The 16245-nt window shown below is 54.9% G+C and overlaps 1 protein-coding gene across 13 annotated transcripts in view; it reads left to right on the top strand.

Annotated features, from left to right (window-relative positions):
• PACS2 (phosphofurin acidic cluster sorting protein 2) overlaps positions 1-9625 on the top strand; it is a 70586-nt gene extending 60961 nt beyond the window's left edge. For 11 of the 13 annotated variants that reach the window (XM_035333734.1, XM_035333733.1, XM_035333741.1 and 8 more), the window contains 5 exons: positions 2057-2099; positions 2958-3093; positions 6334-6560; positions 8174-8287; positions 9292-9625. In XM_035333734.1, coding sequence (XP_035189625.1) covers positions 2057-2099; positions 2958-3093; positions 6334-6560; positions 8174-8287; positions 9292-9410 — 639 coding nt within the window. In that variant the 3' untranslated portion in view covers positions 9411-9625. Of the gene's footprint in view, positions 1-2056; positions 2100-2957; positions 3094-6333; positions 6561-8173; positions 8288-9291 lie in introns of those variants that run through there. The other 2 variants (XR_004753003.1, XR_004753002.1) reach the window with 1 other exon arrangement.
• The last annotated feature ends 6620 nt before the right edge of the window (positions 9626-16245 follow it).

The following is a 16245-nucleotide window of genomic DNA, read 5'->3' as shown; positions in this document are numbered from 1 at the left end:
TCCCCGTGAGACATGTCTGAAGAGACTCTTAGAGGCCAATTACAGGCTTCTCACCGAGTACAAAGCTGACCATGAACGCTCTTCTGTCCTTCAGCTGCAGCCTGCTTGGAGCAGTTGGCCAAGGAGGGAAGGGAGCCAGCAATCTGTGGTTTTGGGACTCCTGACGCCGCTTGGACTCTGGTTTCTAGGCTGCAAAAACTTCTGTCCTGCAGCCAGGTCATGCAGAGTTTGATTCGGAATCAAGCAGGGCAGCGCTGTGCTGCTCAGCTGGGCTCCGAAGAGGAGAGAGCAGAGCCTCGCGAGGGACCAGCCGGGCACAAAGCTGGTGGCGAGGCTGCGTTGTCAGCCGGGTGCCAGGAGAGTTAACAGGATGTACATCCTTCCCGAAGGGAGAGGAGGCTGGCTGGATGGAGGCTTTGTTGGAGCTGCAGCAGACTCAAGCCCCTCCTTGAATGAAGGGAGGGGAAGGTGTTGAACCTCATCTTCCTCTTGTGTCTGAACTTGAGCATCATCAGGCAGCCAGCAGGAGGGAAAAGGCCAAAAGAGATTTCCTTTCTGGCTTGCAGATCAAGGTGGCTGTAGGCAATTTTCTGTATTGCTCCTTCTTCCTCTAACTCTTCTGCCTCCCCTCCTCTTGTTCCCAGCTACTCAGTCTGTGAAACATCCTCTTAACATTTAACACACGCGGCACGAGTGGTTGCTGGACTCCTGATTTGTTCCCCTTTGAACAGAGACTGACCAAACCGAGCTGCAGCCCCTGCTAAGATCCCGAACTCCTTTTCCCAAGCCAGCATCCCCTCGGGGAGCCACTGCACACATACTGCTGCGGTTCGAGATGGCTTTTCAAAGCCTGGAGCTAACGGAGTCTACCTGACAGCTCTGACATCTGGTGCTGAGTGTCCAGCACACCCCTGCCCCTCCAAGAACTGCAGATTGTTTGCTTCTGATGACCGGATCCTGGATCCTTTTTGGTCCTGTAGTCTGCTCCCTGGAGATGTGCTCTAGGCAAGGTCATCCCAAAGTTAACCATCTTCTGTTTTCAAGCTAAATAGCCCAAGTGACCTAATTTCTCACTCTAAAACAAGTTTAATTGACGTGAGGTCACTTTGCGGCCCTTCCCCACCCGTCAGCATTTTTATGGTGCAGACGTTAGTCCTGCATACAGGTGTAAGGGCCTTACGAAGGGTCTCCGCTGCGGTGCGTGCAGTAATGATGCCCATGCACCCTAGCAGATCATCCCAACAGAAGGGCCCTGCTTTATATCTCCAAGGGTCATTTTATATCTCTAGGTCTAGAGTGTTCTTGGGAGCTTGTCTGTAGCATGCCCTTTTCCACAGGTTACTGCTAGTTCTCGAAGTGTGGCATTTGTTCTTGTCCTGACTGTACCGACCGGTGGTTGTTCATATCAGGACACGTTTGTAGCCATTTTACAGTGTGATTGGGGTGGTTCTGAGCTGTACGTGTGAGGGTTTATCTCAGGAACAGTTGGTCTGTGCCCCAGTGGCCTTGCGAGGAGCTTTATGTTCTTTGCTGGACTCTTCTTTTGTTTGGAGATTCAAAAAGTGGCTGGAAACTGTACTTCGTCACTTCTGTGGCTTCCTAACAAACCCAGGCTACAGCGAGCCCTGGACGTGGCTGCACTTGTGTGGTGGAAGCAATATTAGCAGCTGCATCAGAGCGACGCTGAAGACATAGTCACGTTCCTTTCTCCTCTCTGCCCTGTTCCCGCGGGTGTCACGGGCAGGCCCTATAGCTGGCACAGCCTGGGGCTGACCTTGGGCTAGTCAGAGCTGTGCGAGTCTGTAGCAGCTCCACGGGCTTGGTGCTGGTTTGGGGATAATTCAGGGAAAGGTTGTGAGCTGGTCCAGCTTGGCTGGGCGCAGCTGGGACCTGCCTGGCCCTTACAAGACTCCACTTCCTAGCATGCTTTTACGCTGCTCTGCAGGGACAGAGCCAAGGGGGGTGTAGGGTTGGGCTTAGTTTGGGAGGTGGGGGCTCCTGAAGTTCATGGGACTCGTGTTTCATCGAGCTGTGCTGTTTTGTCCCCCCTTTCTAGGTGGTGAAGGTTGGAATAGTGGAACAATCCTCTGCAACGTCAGGTAACAAGCATCTTGTGTGTGCTTTCCTGTGTCATACGGACTGCGGGAGGCTGATTTCACGGGCTGAATGAGCTCATTTGTTGTTTGTGTCTTGAGGTTTTGTAGGGTGAAACTGCTTTTATTAGCTCTCAGTTCTGTTGCATTTAACTCCAAGTGGCTGTCCTCACCCTAGGAAGCCTTTCTTGATGCTATATGAGGAGCTTCAGGCCAGCTGAAATTCCCTCATCCAGGGAACTTCCACTCAGATGGGAGTAACCCCCTGTTTTTGTTGTGTGTCTTGCCACTGGGGTGGATTCACCACTGTGGTTATGTGAGGTTCCCTCTCCAAACTGGAGAGGCGGCTCAGTCACCTAATAAATTCAGCATCAAATATGTGCCCACTGGGAACCCCAGGACAGGCAGCCAGTTTGCCAATCTGACAACAAGTGTAGGCCCGGGTGTTTTAGTTGGGGGAGTGTGAAACTTGTTTACACATGCTTACACATGTGGACATGGAGCAGTGACGTTTTATCAGTGTGAACTTGCATTTTCCTCCTTTATGTGCACTGTAAGTCAGGTGGTTTTTTTCCTAATCAAACATCAGCTGGGAACTTCCGAGCAAATCCTAGGTGAGAAGGTGCCACATGGGGGACCCAGAGGAGTGTCAGTGTCTCTGCTTCGTACCCCAGTACAGAACAAACACCCACGTGATGTAGGTATGGGGCAGTCAGAACCACTGAGCTAGCTGATCTCTGGATCGAGCCTGAGCAAAGCCAACGCAGAGATCTGTGCAGAGTGTGGGCAGAGACTGAGCTGTTTTCCTAGTGTGCATGTGCTGGGCCGTGGGACTAACCCAAACTGTGGCTTCTTCTCTGCAAGGTGACTCTGATGACGCAGCTCCCTCAAGCTCCAGTGTCCTTTCTTCTACCCCACCCTCTGTGTCTCCTGCTGTGAAAGAAGCCTCCCCCACGCCACCTTCCTCACCGTCGGTCACAGGCAGCTTCTCGTCCTCAAGGTAAAGCACATTTTGTCTCATTACGCTCCCCCTCGTCTGTGCTATGACATACACAGGAAAGAGGGAAACTCTCCGGAGGAAAAACCCGTAGCTCTGCCTTCTTCATCCTCTGCAAACTTAAGGTGTCACCTTTCCTGTTCACCTCTCCTGCCTCTGGGGCTGCTGTGTCCTTGCTGATGCTGGGGGAGCTGGGGAGGGCAGAGGGGATCTTGCAGCTGATGGGAAGGAAGGCTGTGTTTCTCAAGGGCTGACGCATTCGATCTAGATCTGATAGAAACCGTGACTGCGATGAGCCGATGTGGCTACCTGTTTGGGAAGGTTTGTGTTCTCCACCTTCTTGTATTCTCCCTTTTGAGACTGGATTCTGTTGGGGAGAGACGTAGACAAAGAAAATTCCTAATACACAGGATGTGGACGTCACCCAGGTGCCTGTTCCGTAGCTAGCCAAATCCCTCACAATTGTCATGAAGTGTTTTTAAGGGACTATAAGGTCAGAGCTGCTCTGTGGAAAGAGCAGGCTTTTTCTCTGTGGGGCGGTGAGCTGACAGGTGTCAGGGGCATAATGGAGCAGCAGCTGCTTGGCACCTTCCATCCATGCACGTGTCTGAGAGCGTATCTGAATAGCAAGGAGACAGCACCTGTAGGCAACACAAAGCTCTGGCTTAGCTGAAATTTTGCAGGTAAAGGGAGGAAACCAGGAGATGACTGGTAAAGAATTGCCCCGAGCAGGCCTCTTGCTTTGTTGCCAAACAAGATGTTGCCTTAGCTGTCTTACAATCTGGGTGCGGTTCTGGTACCCACTTCTAGAAGCATGCGGTGAAGTTGCAGGTTCAGGGGAGCACAGGTAACGTGACCAAGGGGACTGAGCAACATCTTACGAGGAGGTGCTAGAAGAGCTCAGATTCCCCAGATGTGGGGAGGAAGAGACAGAGAGGTAAGAAACTCAAGTTTTACAAAATCGCAGTGGTGCTAGGTTTGCTGAACACTGAGCTGTGGCTCACCAAACCTGTGGTACAAGGCCTGGGGGGACACCGTGAGACTAGCAAGAGGTCAGTTAAAAGGGAGGAAGGAGGGGGATGCCGACAGCAGGGAAGGTGGATTGGGACCACGTTTTTCTCTGCTACTTCTGTGGCAGCAGGATCAGCAGGTCCAAGAGAGGGCAGGCAAATTCATGGGGAAGCAGATCCATCAATTGACACTAGGGGATGATACAGGGATATCCCCTCTGCCATCCGTAATCCAAACGAATGCTCTGCCTTCAGAGACTGGGCTCACATGCTCTCCCTAAACAGCATTTCCTACTTACCCACCACCCCAGAGAGCTCTGTGGGGCCCTTTCAAGCCCGTTTTAGATATCAGAAGTTAAAGTTTCCTTTAACAAGAGGAACTGGAAATGTGGAAGTCCCAGATTAGCAGGTGCCCAGCAACTGGAAGGTGTTAGTGGCCTCCTGAGGCGGGCTGCAGCCTGCTTCCCCCAAGTCCCTGCTGTGGAGCCCTCCTGCTGCCCAGGCAGGTCCCAGCAGCAGCTGCTTGGCACTGCTGGGGCTGCACAGGCTCTGGAGAGCAGAGCTGGCTTCTTACATGTGAGGTCCCCACAGGCTTTTCAAATGGGGAAGTGGTTTGGGAACCCATTAGGCTCTAAGAGCTGTGAGCCGTGGAGGTGGCACATCTGAAGCTGCCACCTCAGCTTTGGGAATCGGGTACTTTTTAGCCTAATGCTCTGTGGTAAAATCATCAAGAAATGGGGAAGTTTAGGTTCAACATTATTCTGTCTCCACTGATCTGTGTGTGACAGCACAGGGGGGTGGAGAGTGACCCAAACTGAAAGATCTAACCCACGTGTTTAACCAGGGATGGGGCAGGATGTCCTGTGCAGGCAAAGAGAGCATAAAAATGCTTTGTCTTTACAGCTGACATGAGAAATGCAGAGCCTTAAGACCCAAAGAAGCTGCAACTTTTTTTATTAAAAAAAAATAATCTCAGTTTGGAAGTTGTCCTGAGAAATCAAACCCTAGTTTTGATGATCCAAGATAAACTCTGCTTTGCTGTCTGGCTTCAGATGAGTAAATGACAAAGAAAAGGAAATGATTTGCAGAGAGGACTGTAACAATGGTCCGTCCTTGTTTTACATGAGAGTTTCTTATTACACAGGGGATGTAGACAGATGCTTATTTTATTCAAGAGCACAGATTCATATTTTCTTTTAACAATTGCCATTTCTCAAGCAGGGCACGCAGTTAAATGTAATTAGCCAGCAGACGGGTAGATAAGATTTTGTCAAGTACTTGCATATTATTCAACACCGTGTTGTTGTGTAGGAAGAAGTACAGGCCATGGGTCAGCTGCAGGTCCACTGACTGGTAACCCCTGATGCAGAGGCAAGGGGCGGGCCAGGAGGGCGGTGGAATTTCCCAGGTTGCTCATCTTCCCTTTTCTGGCTCAAGAAAGGCTGGCAGTGTGTTTTGGTGACACATGTCTGTTAGCACACAGTGCGCGGGAGTCTTTGGTAGCACATTGTGTCCTGAAATCTGCCGTTGTTTAGCAAACATCACAGGACTTGCCGGGCGTTTTCCTAGCACAGGAATTCCCCAGCCCGCAGCAGGGCTGTGGAGCCGATCGCCCTGCGCCAGCTCTGGGGCAGGGACGTGGGAAGAGCAGGGCTCCTGTGTGACCCGGTGAGGCGTTAGGACAGGAGGGAAGGCAGCTGCTGATGGGCAGAGACCACAGGCAGAGGAGATGGAAGCCGTTAGGGGGGCTGGGAAATGAGTGCCTAGTGCTCAGGGCACCTGGCCAGGGTCATTCACCCATCAGGAGGCAGCAGGGAGTCGGTGCCTGCAGCCTCTTCCCCACTCCAAGGCTGAAAGTGAGCGGGGCCACCTCAGGGGCTGCGTTTGCCAGCTGGGCCACTGAACTCGGTGTGGTGTAGGGAAGTGGTTTGTCTGATCCCTCTGTTCACCTCCGTGGCTGTGCAGGACGGCTCCTCTCAGCTCATTGCAGTGCTGTGCTGCCAGGCTTCTGGCACCCCCTAACGTGACCCAGCCCGTGTCGCTCCGTGATGATTTATTGTGCCTTTGTGATTCTTGGGTCGCACCGAGGAATGGTGCTGCCTGATTTCCCAGAGCAGACGGTCAGAGGACAAGCACCTGTCTCTCAAGAGCAGCAGCCACTTTGAGAAAAACACAGACAGGGAGAACTTTGCTGCCTGCTGCACAGAAATGATCACCTTGTCTTGTTTTCTAGCCAGAACCTTGGTGCTGAGCTGATGGGCCTGCAGGTGGATTACTGGATTGCAGCTCCACCCGTGGACAGAAAGAGAGACCCGGAGAAGAAGGACCCCTCCACTACCAAAAACACACTGAAATGCACTTTCCGGTCCCTCCAGGTCAGCAGGTTACCTGCCAGCGGTGAGATTGCCACCACTCCGACCATGTCCATGACTGTCGTGACAAAAGAGAAGAACAAGAAAGGTAAGGTGGACGTGTTTGCTGCTGCCAGAGGCCAGGAATGCAATGCTGCTCTCCTTGTTCTGCCACTCCGAGGCTGACTTGTCAGTCCCTCATTACAGTGACTTAGTCATATTTTTAGCCCCCAAATCCCCAGGCTGTCTGTGGACGAGAGGTGACTGTGTAAGGTGATAGTGTGAAGGGGTGGCTCCTCGTTGTGCTGTAGGAAGGGGATGTGTTCATACCTCCAGCTGAACAGCGAAGGTGGCAAAGCCCAGAACAAAGGTGGGGACACACAAAGGTCCTTTGTGGGTGGTTGTGCAGAAAGCCAGGAGATGCGCTGCTCTGGACAGCTTCCCTGTGTTCTTTGTCAACCTACTGGTATGGGTTGGGGGTGTTGGTTTAGATGAGAGGGAGCTATAGGCTGCACAGCTCCATGCTGTGGTCTCTTCTGGTGTGTGGCAGAGCTGCAGAGAGAGTCTGGACATCTGTGCATCCCATCATGTCGCAGCATATGGCAGCAGCCCCAGCAGAGCCGTTTTGCTGGATTGGATGTGGTGTCCTCATGTCAGAGTACAGTTGTCACAGCCAGACCCGCCGAATCATTGCTAGCTGTGCTCGTCTTGGTGGGAGGTGGTGGCACCCCGAGCAGGTTTGCAGCAACGCAAGCTCTAGTGCTCTTGCACTGACTGCTTTGTGGGACAAGGCGATATAAAAGAAGAGATTCTCAGTGCAAACAAAGCCTGCTGTTGATTAAGGTCAGGGCTTTGAGTGTATTTCTCTTAGCAAAAAAAAAGTGTTTTAGATGGTGTCAGTAATTCTGTATCTGCATCTGGCCTTGGTAACGTGAAACATATTAGAATTTGTGAACAGCTCTGCAGAGGAGTATTTTCAGGGAAGCAGCAAGGCAGTTCTGCACTTGCATCTGACTGCCAGTAGCTGCCCGGTGCAACATCTTCCTGCCCAGGAGCCTGGGAGTCATTTCTGGTGGAAGCAGGGGCTTGGGGGCTCTGAGAGCAGGTCTGCAGAGCCTCCCAGACCCGTGGCTGCAGGACACGGGTACGTAACCGCAGCCGGGTCACTACGGGGCCGGCACCGCTGGGACCAGAGCTCTCACCCCCAGCTGCACCCTTCCGAAGTGGCATGGCTGTAGGGGAGAAGCAATCCTGAGACACAAACAGGGCTCATCGCTGGGCTGGCCGCGGGACCTGGGTGCGTGCCCCAGTTGGCTGGAGCGCGGCGCTGTGCCCGGGAGCCACCTGCAGTGTGTGGGACTCCCCCTAGGTGGTGCGGCCGCCCGGCAGATCCCTGCCAGGGCGCAGGCTGGGGGCTGCTGCACACGCTGCTGCTTGCCCAGCGGCCCCGCAGAGCGGCAGGAGCTCCCCTGAAGCCTCCCTTCGGGGCCTGGCTGTGAGCGGGGAATGCTTCTTGGAGAGACAGGCCTGAAGTCGTCATGTGTACAGGTGATGGTGCAGAGCATGGTCAAACTCCTGCCAAACGGGTCAGGATTAAAATCGGGGTTAGAGTTTTGAGACGTGAATGTTTAAACGCAAAAACCCGAACGAGTCGTGGTGAGTCGTGGTACCTCTCCTGTGAGTGGCAGACATTCACGGCGTGCTGCTTTGATTTTCTTCCAGTGATGTTCTTGCCCAAGAAAACAAAAGACAAGGAGGTCGAGTCAAAGAGCCAGTGTATTGAAGGCATCAGCAGGTTGATTTGCACAGCGAAACATCAGCAGAACATGCTGCGGGGTAAGTGCTGCTTGCATCCCCTCAGGCTCTGGGGTGAGGCTCAGCTGCTAATGTCTTCCTACAGACAAAGAGCTGAGCTGGTACCCTGCCCCGTGCCCTGGAGCCAACGTAATGGGGGCCTTCCTGGGGAAGCACTTGCATGTGGCCAGCATGGGGGATTGCTTAATAGGGCCCGGATGTGGGAAAATCCTCCCTCTCCTAGGAACTCCTCTGAATCAGTGCCCTGGCTGAGGACAAAGCCTGGGCCAGGTTCCATGTCCCCTCCCTGTCATTCAGTGTTTCTTGTGCACATCTGGGAAGGAACGGTGGAGGGCCGTGAGTGCCTGCTCCTCTAGGCAGGAGTCTGGCACAAAGGCACACCACGGTGATAGTGCATCTGCAGGCGAACCTGAAGTGCCTGTCAGCGGAGCTGTGCAGCCCACATCTGTACCCTGTCCAGTTAATAATTCCCACCACTGTTAACGGCAGAGAAATCTGCTTAAGTCACCTTCCTTAATTCTGGCCTGACCCTTGTGAGAGGGGTGAGTGTAAGGGGTGGTCGCCGAACATGCGTCACCTCTTTAGGAAACACAGATCTCTGTTGAAGTGCAATGAGGAGAGACTCGTGTCCATCTCTGAGAGCACATCTGTGCAAAAAAAGAAAGTGGAGTGTGTTCAGGAAGCTGGAGAGATCAGATCAGGTGAAGCTGAAATCAGTGGCCTGGGAGCTGCAGTGTCAGCACGTAGTGATGATACGGGAGCACTGCAGGAACAGTCTGAGCTGTTCTCCCTAAAGCTGGTGTGCACTTGAGCCTTTTTCCGTGTCTGCAGCCACTTACAGAGGCAGCAGTAGGGTGGCTGGGCAGAGCAGCTCGTACCCTGAGCACAGAGCGTGGCCAGGCCTCCCTCTGCTGACTGCAGGGAGATTTCTAGCAGAGCTGTTTCTGGCTGACCACTTCCACTTGCTATTTTCTGACTCACCTTTTTTTTTTTTTTTTTCCCTTCTTTCTAACCCCCCCCTGCAGTCCTGATCGATGGGGTAGAGTGGAACGACGTCAAGTTCTTTCAGCTGGCAGCACAGTGGTCCTCTCATGTCAAGCACTTTCCCATCTGCATATTCGGACACTCCAAATCTAACTTCTAGCCGTGCTCGGCGGAGGGACCTTCTGTCTGTCCCAGGGACTGCACACCAGGAGCCAGGAACTGCGTGCCAACTCTGACTCGCGTCGCTCTGCCCTCTCCTGCAGAATTAATTACAGATGTGCTTGGATTACTTTTGAATTACTTTTTTCTATTAACTCTTAAGTTTACTACAAGGGAAGGAAGCCCCTTTAAACAAAGGCAAAAAAAAACAAAACAGTCTTAAACATAGATGTGCTGACAACAAAGCTGTGGGGGAGTTGGCAGGAGCAGGCAACCTGCCCGAGAACACCTACCACTTACAAGCAGATAGTCGAATTACTGCACTGCTTATTAACCTGAGACCTCATTGGTGTGCGTGGGCTGGGGAGCCGCGGATCAGCTTGAACAGATTTTGCAGAAGAGCACGCACGTTACGATGCATTTGGCCCCCTCCCTCCATATTTCTAGCAAAACCGATGGCCAGTCTTTGTTCCTGCTGCCAAAGGACGGGAGATCAGCGAGGCTGGAGGGAGTTCAGCTGTCTGGTTTGGGAAACAAACCGACCGCATAGCTAGGGAGGTCCAGAGAGATCGCCCTTCAGTGCACGGAGTCCGCCATGAGGACAGGCAGGTGTTTGTGCTGAGGTGACACCTGAGGAGGGCTGGGCAGGAACAGGAATTAGGGAAACACTAGGTGTAAGGGAGCTCCAGTGTCCCAGGTCAGTGACAATGACCAAACCGAGCCAGTCACAATGTCCCCGCAGCTGGCTGCGCTGCCGAGGGACGCCGCGTCAGTGGGGTCGCTGCTATTTACATACTCACACCGATTATTTACCTGTCAATAAAACCTCGTCCAGCCTCTAAAGGGAAAGGATTTTTTTAATAGCTGCAGATTTTTTTTAACGCTTTCTAAAAAAAGAAAAATAAATAAAAAATAAGAGTGGGGGGAATCAAATTGCCAAAAAACCCCATCCCAAACCCAGAAGAGGAGCCGTTGTCTGTGACGCGATCCATCACTGTAGTGGCTGGAGTCAGAGCCAGCTAAGGCGCTCTGCACGTCCAGCTGCCTTCCCGTCCATCTGTCAGACTGCACACGTGAGGTAGCGTGGGCTGCTTTATCCGCTCTGCCTTTGTCCTGCTCTGCCTGCGCCGTGCTCCCCAGAGCCAGCTGCTGGCTTGGCCTGGGTGTGTTTTCACCGTGCCCAGCGTAACACCCAGGATTTCTTCTCACGGGGACTGCGAGGCTGCGACAGAAGCAAAGGGTGCTGCGGGCAGGTGGCCTCCTGCAGGAAGTTGCCCTTAAGTCTGCTTTCTGGATATCCCTGCCCAGGGGCGTGGGTGGCATCCCTCCCCTTCCCAGCAGGGGATGTTTGCCCCGGCAGGGCGCTGCCTACGGGCTGAGGCTTTGCCACGCGGTTCGGTCCCAGGCTGCAGTGGAAGCTACAGCTGGGACATGGGAGAGGACGAAGGCAGCCAGGTTTGTTGTCCCTGTCGGGCAGCAAGGTGTCCTGGGGAGCTGGAGGAGTGAGACTCGGGGGTGTCTCGTGCCCAGGGCTCGTTTTGGCCTGGCTCTGGCTGTGTTTACGTTCGCTTTGTGCATCTCGCTGCTGCCAGAACAAGGGGATGCTCTCGCAAGGAGTCGGCATGGCAGGCAGCAGCTCCGGGCAGCCCTGGTGCTACGGATGTGGCTTTTTGCTCTCTGGGCTTCCCGCGGTGTTTGCAGGGACTGGAAGCAGGTGCTGGAAGGGGCTTAGGGAGCACAGTGTGCCTGCTGTGTCGAGCTGCAGAAGTCTCTGGCCTTTTGGGGTAAGGGACTGAAGCTTTTGGTGGGATCCTCTTGGGTCCCCCCCTTGTGAGCGGGTCTGGCTCCGCAAGCATTTCCAGAACGCGCTTTCAGAGAGCAGTGATGCTTTTGAACCTTTCCCAGCATCCACTGGTCGGTTTTGTTGTGTTGTTTTGTTTTTCCCTCTGCCCCCTTACCCTTTGGCTTTTAAAGGTCTTGGAGAACTCGCTTTGTCCTGCTCGGTGGCTCCTGCTCCGCACAGGGAGCTTTGAGCAGGGTGCTGGGGGTGTGCGCTGTTAGGGCTTTTGCTGACGGGGAGCAAGGGGTCATCAGGCAAGAGCGAGATCCCTGCTGGATCTAGTGCCTGTCGCAGCTCGTGGCATGGGCTGCTTCACTGAGTTTGGTTTCATTAAATCCTTTCCCAGCACAAGTGCACCCTGCCTGGCCGGGGACTGGGCATTCCCTTCCGGCCACCGTGGGAGGAGGACGCGGTCCAACGCTCAGCTGCTGGGCAGGGCATCTTGTCCGCGTGCAGCCCTCCTCCTCCCCGCGGGAAGGTCTGCCTCCGTCTGCCTGTGCCGGGAGCTCAGCTGCGGTGCTCACGGTGGCATGTCCACCGGTTCGTGTATTTCTGGCTGACCCGAGCTGATGCTGTAGGATCGAGTAGCGTTGCCTAGCAGCAGCAGCGTGGGAGATGGCGTACAAGCACATCACTTTTTCCTTTTTTTTTTTTTTTTTTTTTAATTTTATTGAGGCTGTTGCATCGAAAAAAAAAAAGGCTTTTTCAAGGCAATTAGTCAGTGTGCGATTCCTTCCTCAAGGCTCGCGCTGGTGTGACAGGAGCGGCTGGGCTGCCTTCCAGCGCTGGGAGCCGCACGCGGCCCAGGCGGCTCGGTGCCGGCGCGTTCCCGCTGCGGAGGAGGGACGGCCGGGCCGGGCCGGACTGACCGACCGCAATAACTTTGTTTACTGGGGAGCGAGGGGGGAGCGTGGCTGTGCTCCTCTCTGCATTTCAACCTACTGTAAAGAAACAGACGGTAGCTAGCGCGGGATCTCCGTGGTCCTGCCTATAAATGTGTGTTGCCCTGCGCTACTGTGTGCGTGTATGTGTGAGAGAAGCACTCGCGCTCGTTGCGTTTCACCTTGGTTTGCGTTCTGTTCCACAAATTCCCCGGGAAGCTCTGCACGCCTGAGGGCTTGCACCCCCGCAGGGCTTGTGCCCTGTGGGAAGCTGCCCTTGCTCTGAAGCGCGGCCCTTTGCCCGTGCAAGGAAACAGCCTGACTTCTCGGCCTTGTTCTCCTGGGGCTGGCAGCTCTCAGGTCTCCCAGCAGGATTTGGGGTTCCCGCTGGCCAGGGGGAGCAGCAGGGCTGGGAGCGTGGTGGGGAGAGGTGGCTGCGTGTGAGCTGCCTGGGGGCAGGAGACAGCGTAGCTCCCTGTTCAGCTCGAGGGGTTTGGAGAGAGGTGCAATTTAAAGGAAGAAACACCACGGTGTTATCTCACCAGCCTGTGTGAGATTGGGCTTGAAACAGCTGGTGTCCTTCCCAGCTCCTGCTGGGAGAAGGGCCCCTCCTTCCTCAGAGGTGAGGCCTCAAGAAAAGGCTCGGTGCTGTTGCTGTGCGAGGCTGACCTAGTTTATCAGTGCTGGTGAGCAGAGGAAAGATGGGAGGTTTTTGTGGCGTCGCGCTGCACCTTGTGCTTCCCGGTCCTCCGGTTTCGTTTCTTTGGAGACTAAGGCTTGTCCCTGGCCCTGCCCGGGACGGTCACCTGCTGGCTCTCCTGCTGCGCTGGCGATTCTGCAGGGGTCTTGGGTGGCTTTTGTAGCTCAGCACTGCAGTCGCCGTTCACTTAATTTGTTACCCTTTACATCTCAGCGGTAACTGCGGAGTTCCTCTTAATTACACATGAGCTTGGGGAGAGCCGCCGTCTCCGTGGCTGTTTTTCTGCGTTCTTAGCACATGCTTGCTGCTTTATCCTGCAGGGCGGGCAGGGGTGGGAGGCTGGAGCTTTCCTGGGGCTGGCGGAGATGTGCCTGTTGGTGTGCAGTCATCAAGCTTGGCCGAGCACCACGCTGACCCCTGCTCACCTGAGATGACAGCAAAGGCCTCGTTCTGCTTAGGGGTAGCAGGAATTCAGCGGCAGCTTGCCTCAGATGGCTCTGCCTGGTCATTTCTCACCAGTAACGGGCGCTGGAGGGAGCGGCGGAGAGCCAGGGCGTGGGGCATTGCACCTGGTACCTCAGATTTTAAGAAAATCCTGGTGAGAAGCAGCAGAGCTGATGGCCTCCTGCTGCTGGATGTGCCGGGAGATCCTGGAGCCTGGGATGAGGGCAGTCCTGCTGTGCAGCAGCACCGGGCTGGGGGGCCTGGTGCTTCCCTGGAGCTAGGTTGGATGCAATGTCCCCGTTCCTCGGGTCTCAGTCTGATGGATAGCTGTGTGGTGACTCATTTTTGTGTGCCACTCCCTTTGGGCTTATCAAGTAGGTAGGGAGAAGGCCAGGACTGAGCAGCAGCATCTCCCAGAGGTTTTCTAGAGCCTCTTCAGCAGGGCTGCCTGGGGAGACGCTCCAGGAGGGACAGTCGGCTGCTGTGGAACAGGCAGGAGAAGGGGACACGCCAATTTGGTGACTGGTTTCCTTAAGGAAGAGCTCTGGTATCGGGCCACAGCAGTCAGCTGCTGCTTTGCACCTTGGCCAGAGCACCGCCTGCCCCGCTGTGTGCCTTGGCCATGGAGATGCCACAGGGAAGCACCTTGTCAGGGCGGGTACCGCGTGCTGTGCTCTGCTGCGTGCCACGAGCCTTGTCCGGACCGCAGCGCGCGAGGGGACATTACCACTGTGTCGGTTCCTGAGTTGTCCATCTGTTTCACTGTCGTATTGTTTGGGTTCTATTTTTTTTAATGAAGACATTAAGTGTAAATAGCCTTTTTTTTTTTTTTTTTTTTTTTGAACAAACTGCAACGTGCTCGACCTCGTCAACTATTTTATGGTACTAATGCAACACTAATAAAACTGGACATGAAAGCACATACCCGTCCCTTGAGTCATCTCTCGGCAGGGGCTGTTCTGGCGTGACTGGGGCAGTTGTCTCGGGTAGGAAATGCTCCTGGAAGCTGCTGCCAGCAGCTGGTCCCTTAGCCAGCAGCACGGAAGGAAGGACACGAGGATGGCAGCAGGCCTTACCTTGATGCAAGGTGTTGAGCTCCCAGCGTGGCCGGTTCTCCTCTGTCCTGCGTGTGGGGTGGGAGGGGGGGGGGGACTGGGCTCTGGGTCCTCTTCGATCTTCAGGAGCCTCGTGGGAGACGGAGCAGTGAGGTGCTGCATGGACAGCGTGTTGTAATGGGAGCTGTGAGCAGGACCACACTATGCTTTGTTCAGCTTCTCACCACTGCTGGAGGAGAGAGAAGAGGAGGGGTGGTCAGAGCAGCCTTCCCAGGCATCACCTCCTGGCTCCCCTGCATGAGCTCAGGATGCCCTCAGCTCCTCCCGGACAGCACGTTTCATTGCCCCTAAGGGGCCGTAGCTGCAGGAACTCCCATTTTGAGCAGGTTTGCGGTACCAATCACGTTTTTTTTTCTTGCACTGTATCTCCAGTTGCCCAGAAGTGTGTCCCAGGGCAGAGCTGGTGGAGCAGCACATCCTCTCCCAGCACCACTGCCCTCTCATAGTTTTCACAGCCCTGCTGCCCTCTCCCCTTCAGGAAGGCAGAGGACCAGCCCCACAACACCAGGGAGCAGGACGTGCTCTCGGGTCTCCTGCAAGGGAAGATAGGTGCAAAGGGAATTTGAAGGGCTGACCTTTCGGTCCTGCTCCCTCCCTGAGCTCAGCAGGAAAGGCCCTGTTGCTGCCGAGCAGCGGGAGGGCTGTCCTGGGACCGGGGAGCAGCAGAGCGGGGTGATGAGCAAGAGGGGAAGGGAGGTGGGTGTAGCGAGGATGGTTCAGAGCCAGGGTGTGCCCGCTGGCATGCAATAGGCACAGAAATCTTCCCTCGCCCACATGTGCTGGGATGAGCTGATTTTGGCCAGGCGGCCTCCAACGGGGCTCTGGAAGCGCCAGCATCTTCTTTTTGCAGGTCTCAGCCTTTCCCAGGGGATGTGCTCCCTCAGTGCCGCATGAAAGGCATCGAATGCAGGAGATGCCCCCTCAAAACACACCAAGGGCTTTCTGGAAGGACTGCGTTTGCCACGTGGAGATCCCTGAAATGCCCGCGGGTCTGGGTTTCGGCAGTGGGAGACGGGGCCTTGACGATCCCACTCCTTCCCAGGCTGCGGCTGCCGGAGCCAGCTGCCCTCCTGCCGTTGCACAACGCCCCGGCGGTGACCACAGCCATTGCTCAACGTGGAAGAGGAGCAGCAGGGAAGTCCTGACATGTTTTTGTTGCTATCGTTTAAAAACCCATTTAGCGTCTGGAAAGAGCAGTCAACACCACATGACTGGCCACTTCTTGGTGTGCAACCACCAAGTGCCCCATGATGCGATTTGTAAATATTTATTCTGGATAATTTTTCTGTGTCCTGCTGAATTATTTTCCGCTCGGCAGAGCAGTGGCGGCAGCAGCCGGTCCCTGCATGCCGCACAGGCAGCGGTGTGCGCAGCGGCTCTGCCGGCACATTTTCCTGGGCCAGCTCAGCAAGGAGGGAATACCGTGGTGGTGCCCTCCATGAAGTGAATGTTTTTGGGTTTTCACTGCCAGCTGTGCTTTCCTGGCTCGCTCCTTGCGATATTGGGAAGGTGGAGGCATGGCCTACTGGGATGTGGGGCCTGATGGAGATTTTGGCACCTCTGGGGGCTGCAGCCAGGCCCTGCCTGACCATGGGTAGGGCCTGGGGCTGGGACCACGCTCGGCACCAGGCGCTTCTACAGCCCGGGGCCCGGGTCGGGGCTCGCCGCCTCACGGGGCTCCCTCACCCTCACGGGGAGCGAAAGCCCTGGCGTTTTTGGCTGGGTGTGAGCACAGGTGTGTGTGTGAGGAGGACTGTGTGTGAGCACAGGCTGTTTGTGTGTGTGAGAAGGCTGTTTTGAGCACAGGTGATATATGTGCGTGTGAAGAAGGCTGGGTGTAAGCACAGGTGATATAT

This window comes from Oxyura jamaicensis, chromosome 8 (assembly GCF_011077185.1).
Source record: "Oxyura jamaicensis isolate SHBP4307 breed ruddy duck chromosome 8, BPBGC_Ojam_1.0, whole genome shotgun sequence".
Lineage (NCBI taxonomy): Eukaryota > Metazoa > Chordata > Aves > Anseriformes > Anatidae > Oxyura > Oxyura jamaicensis.
Note: the sequence above shows the minus strand (reverse complement) of the source record. Positions and strands in the feature narration are given on the sequence as shown.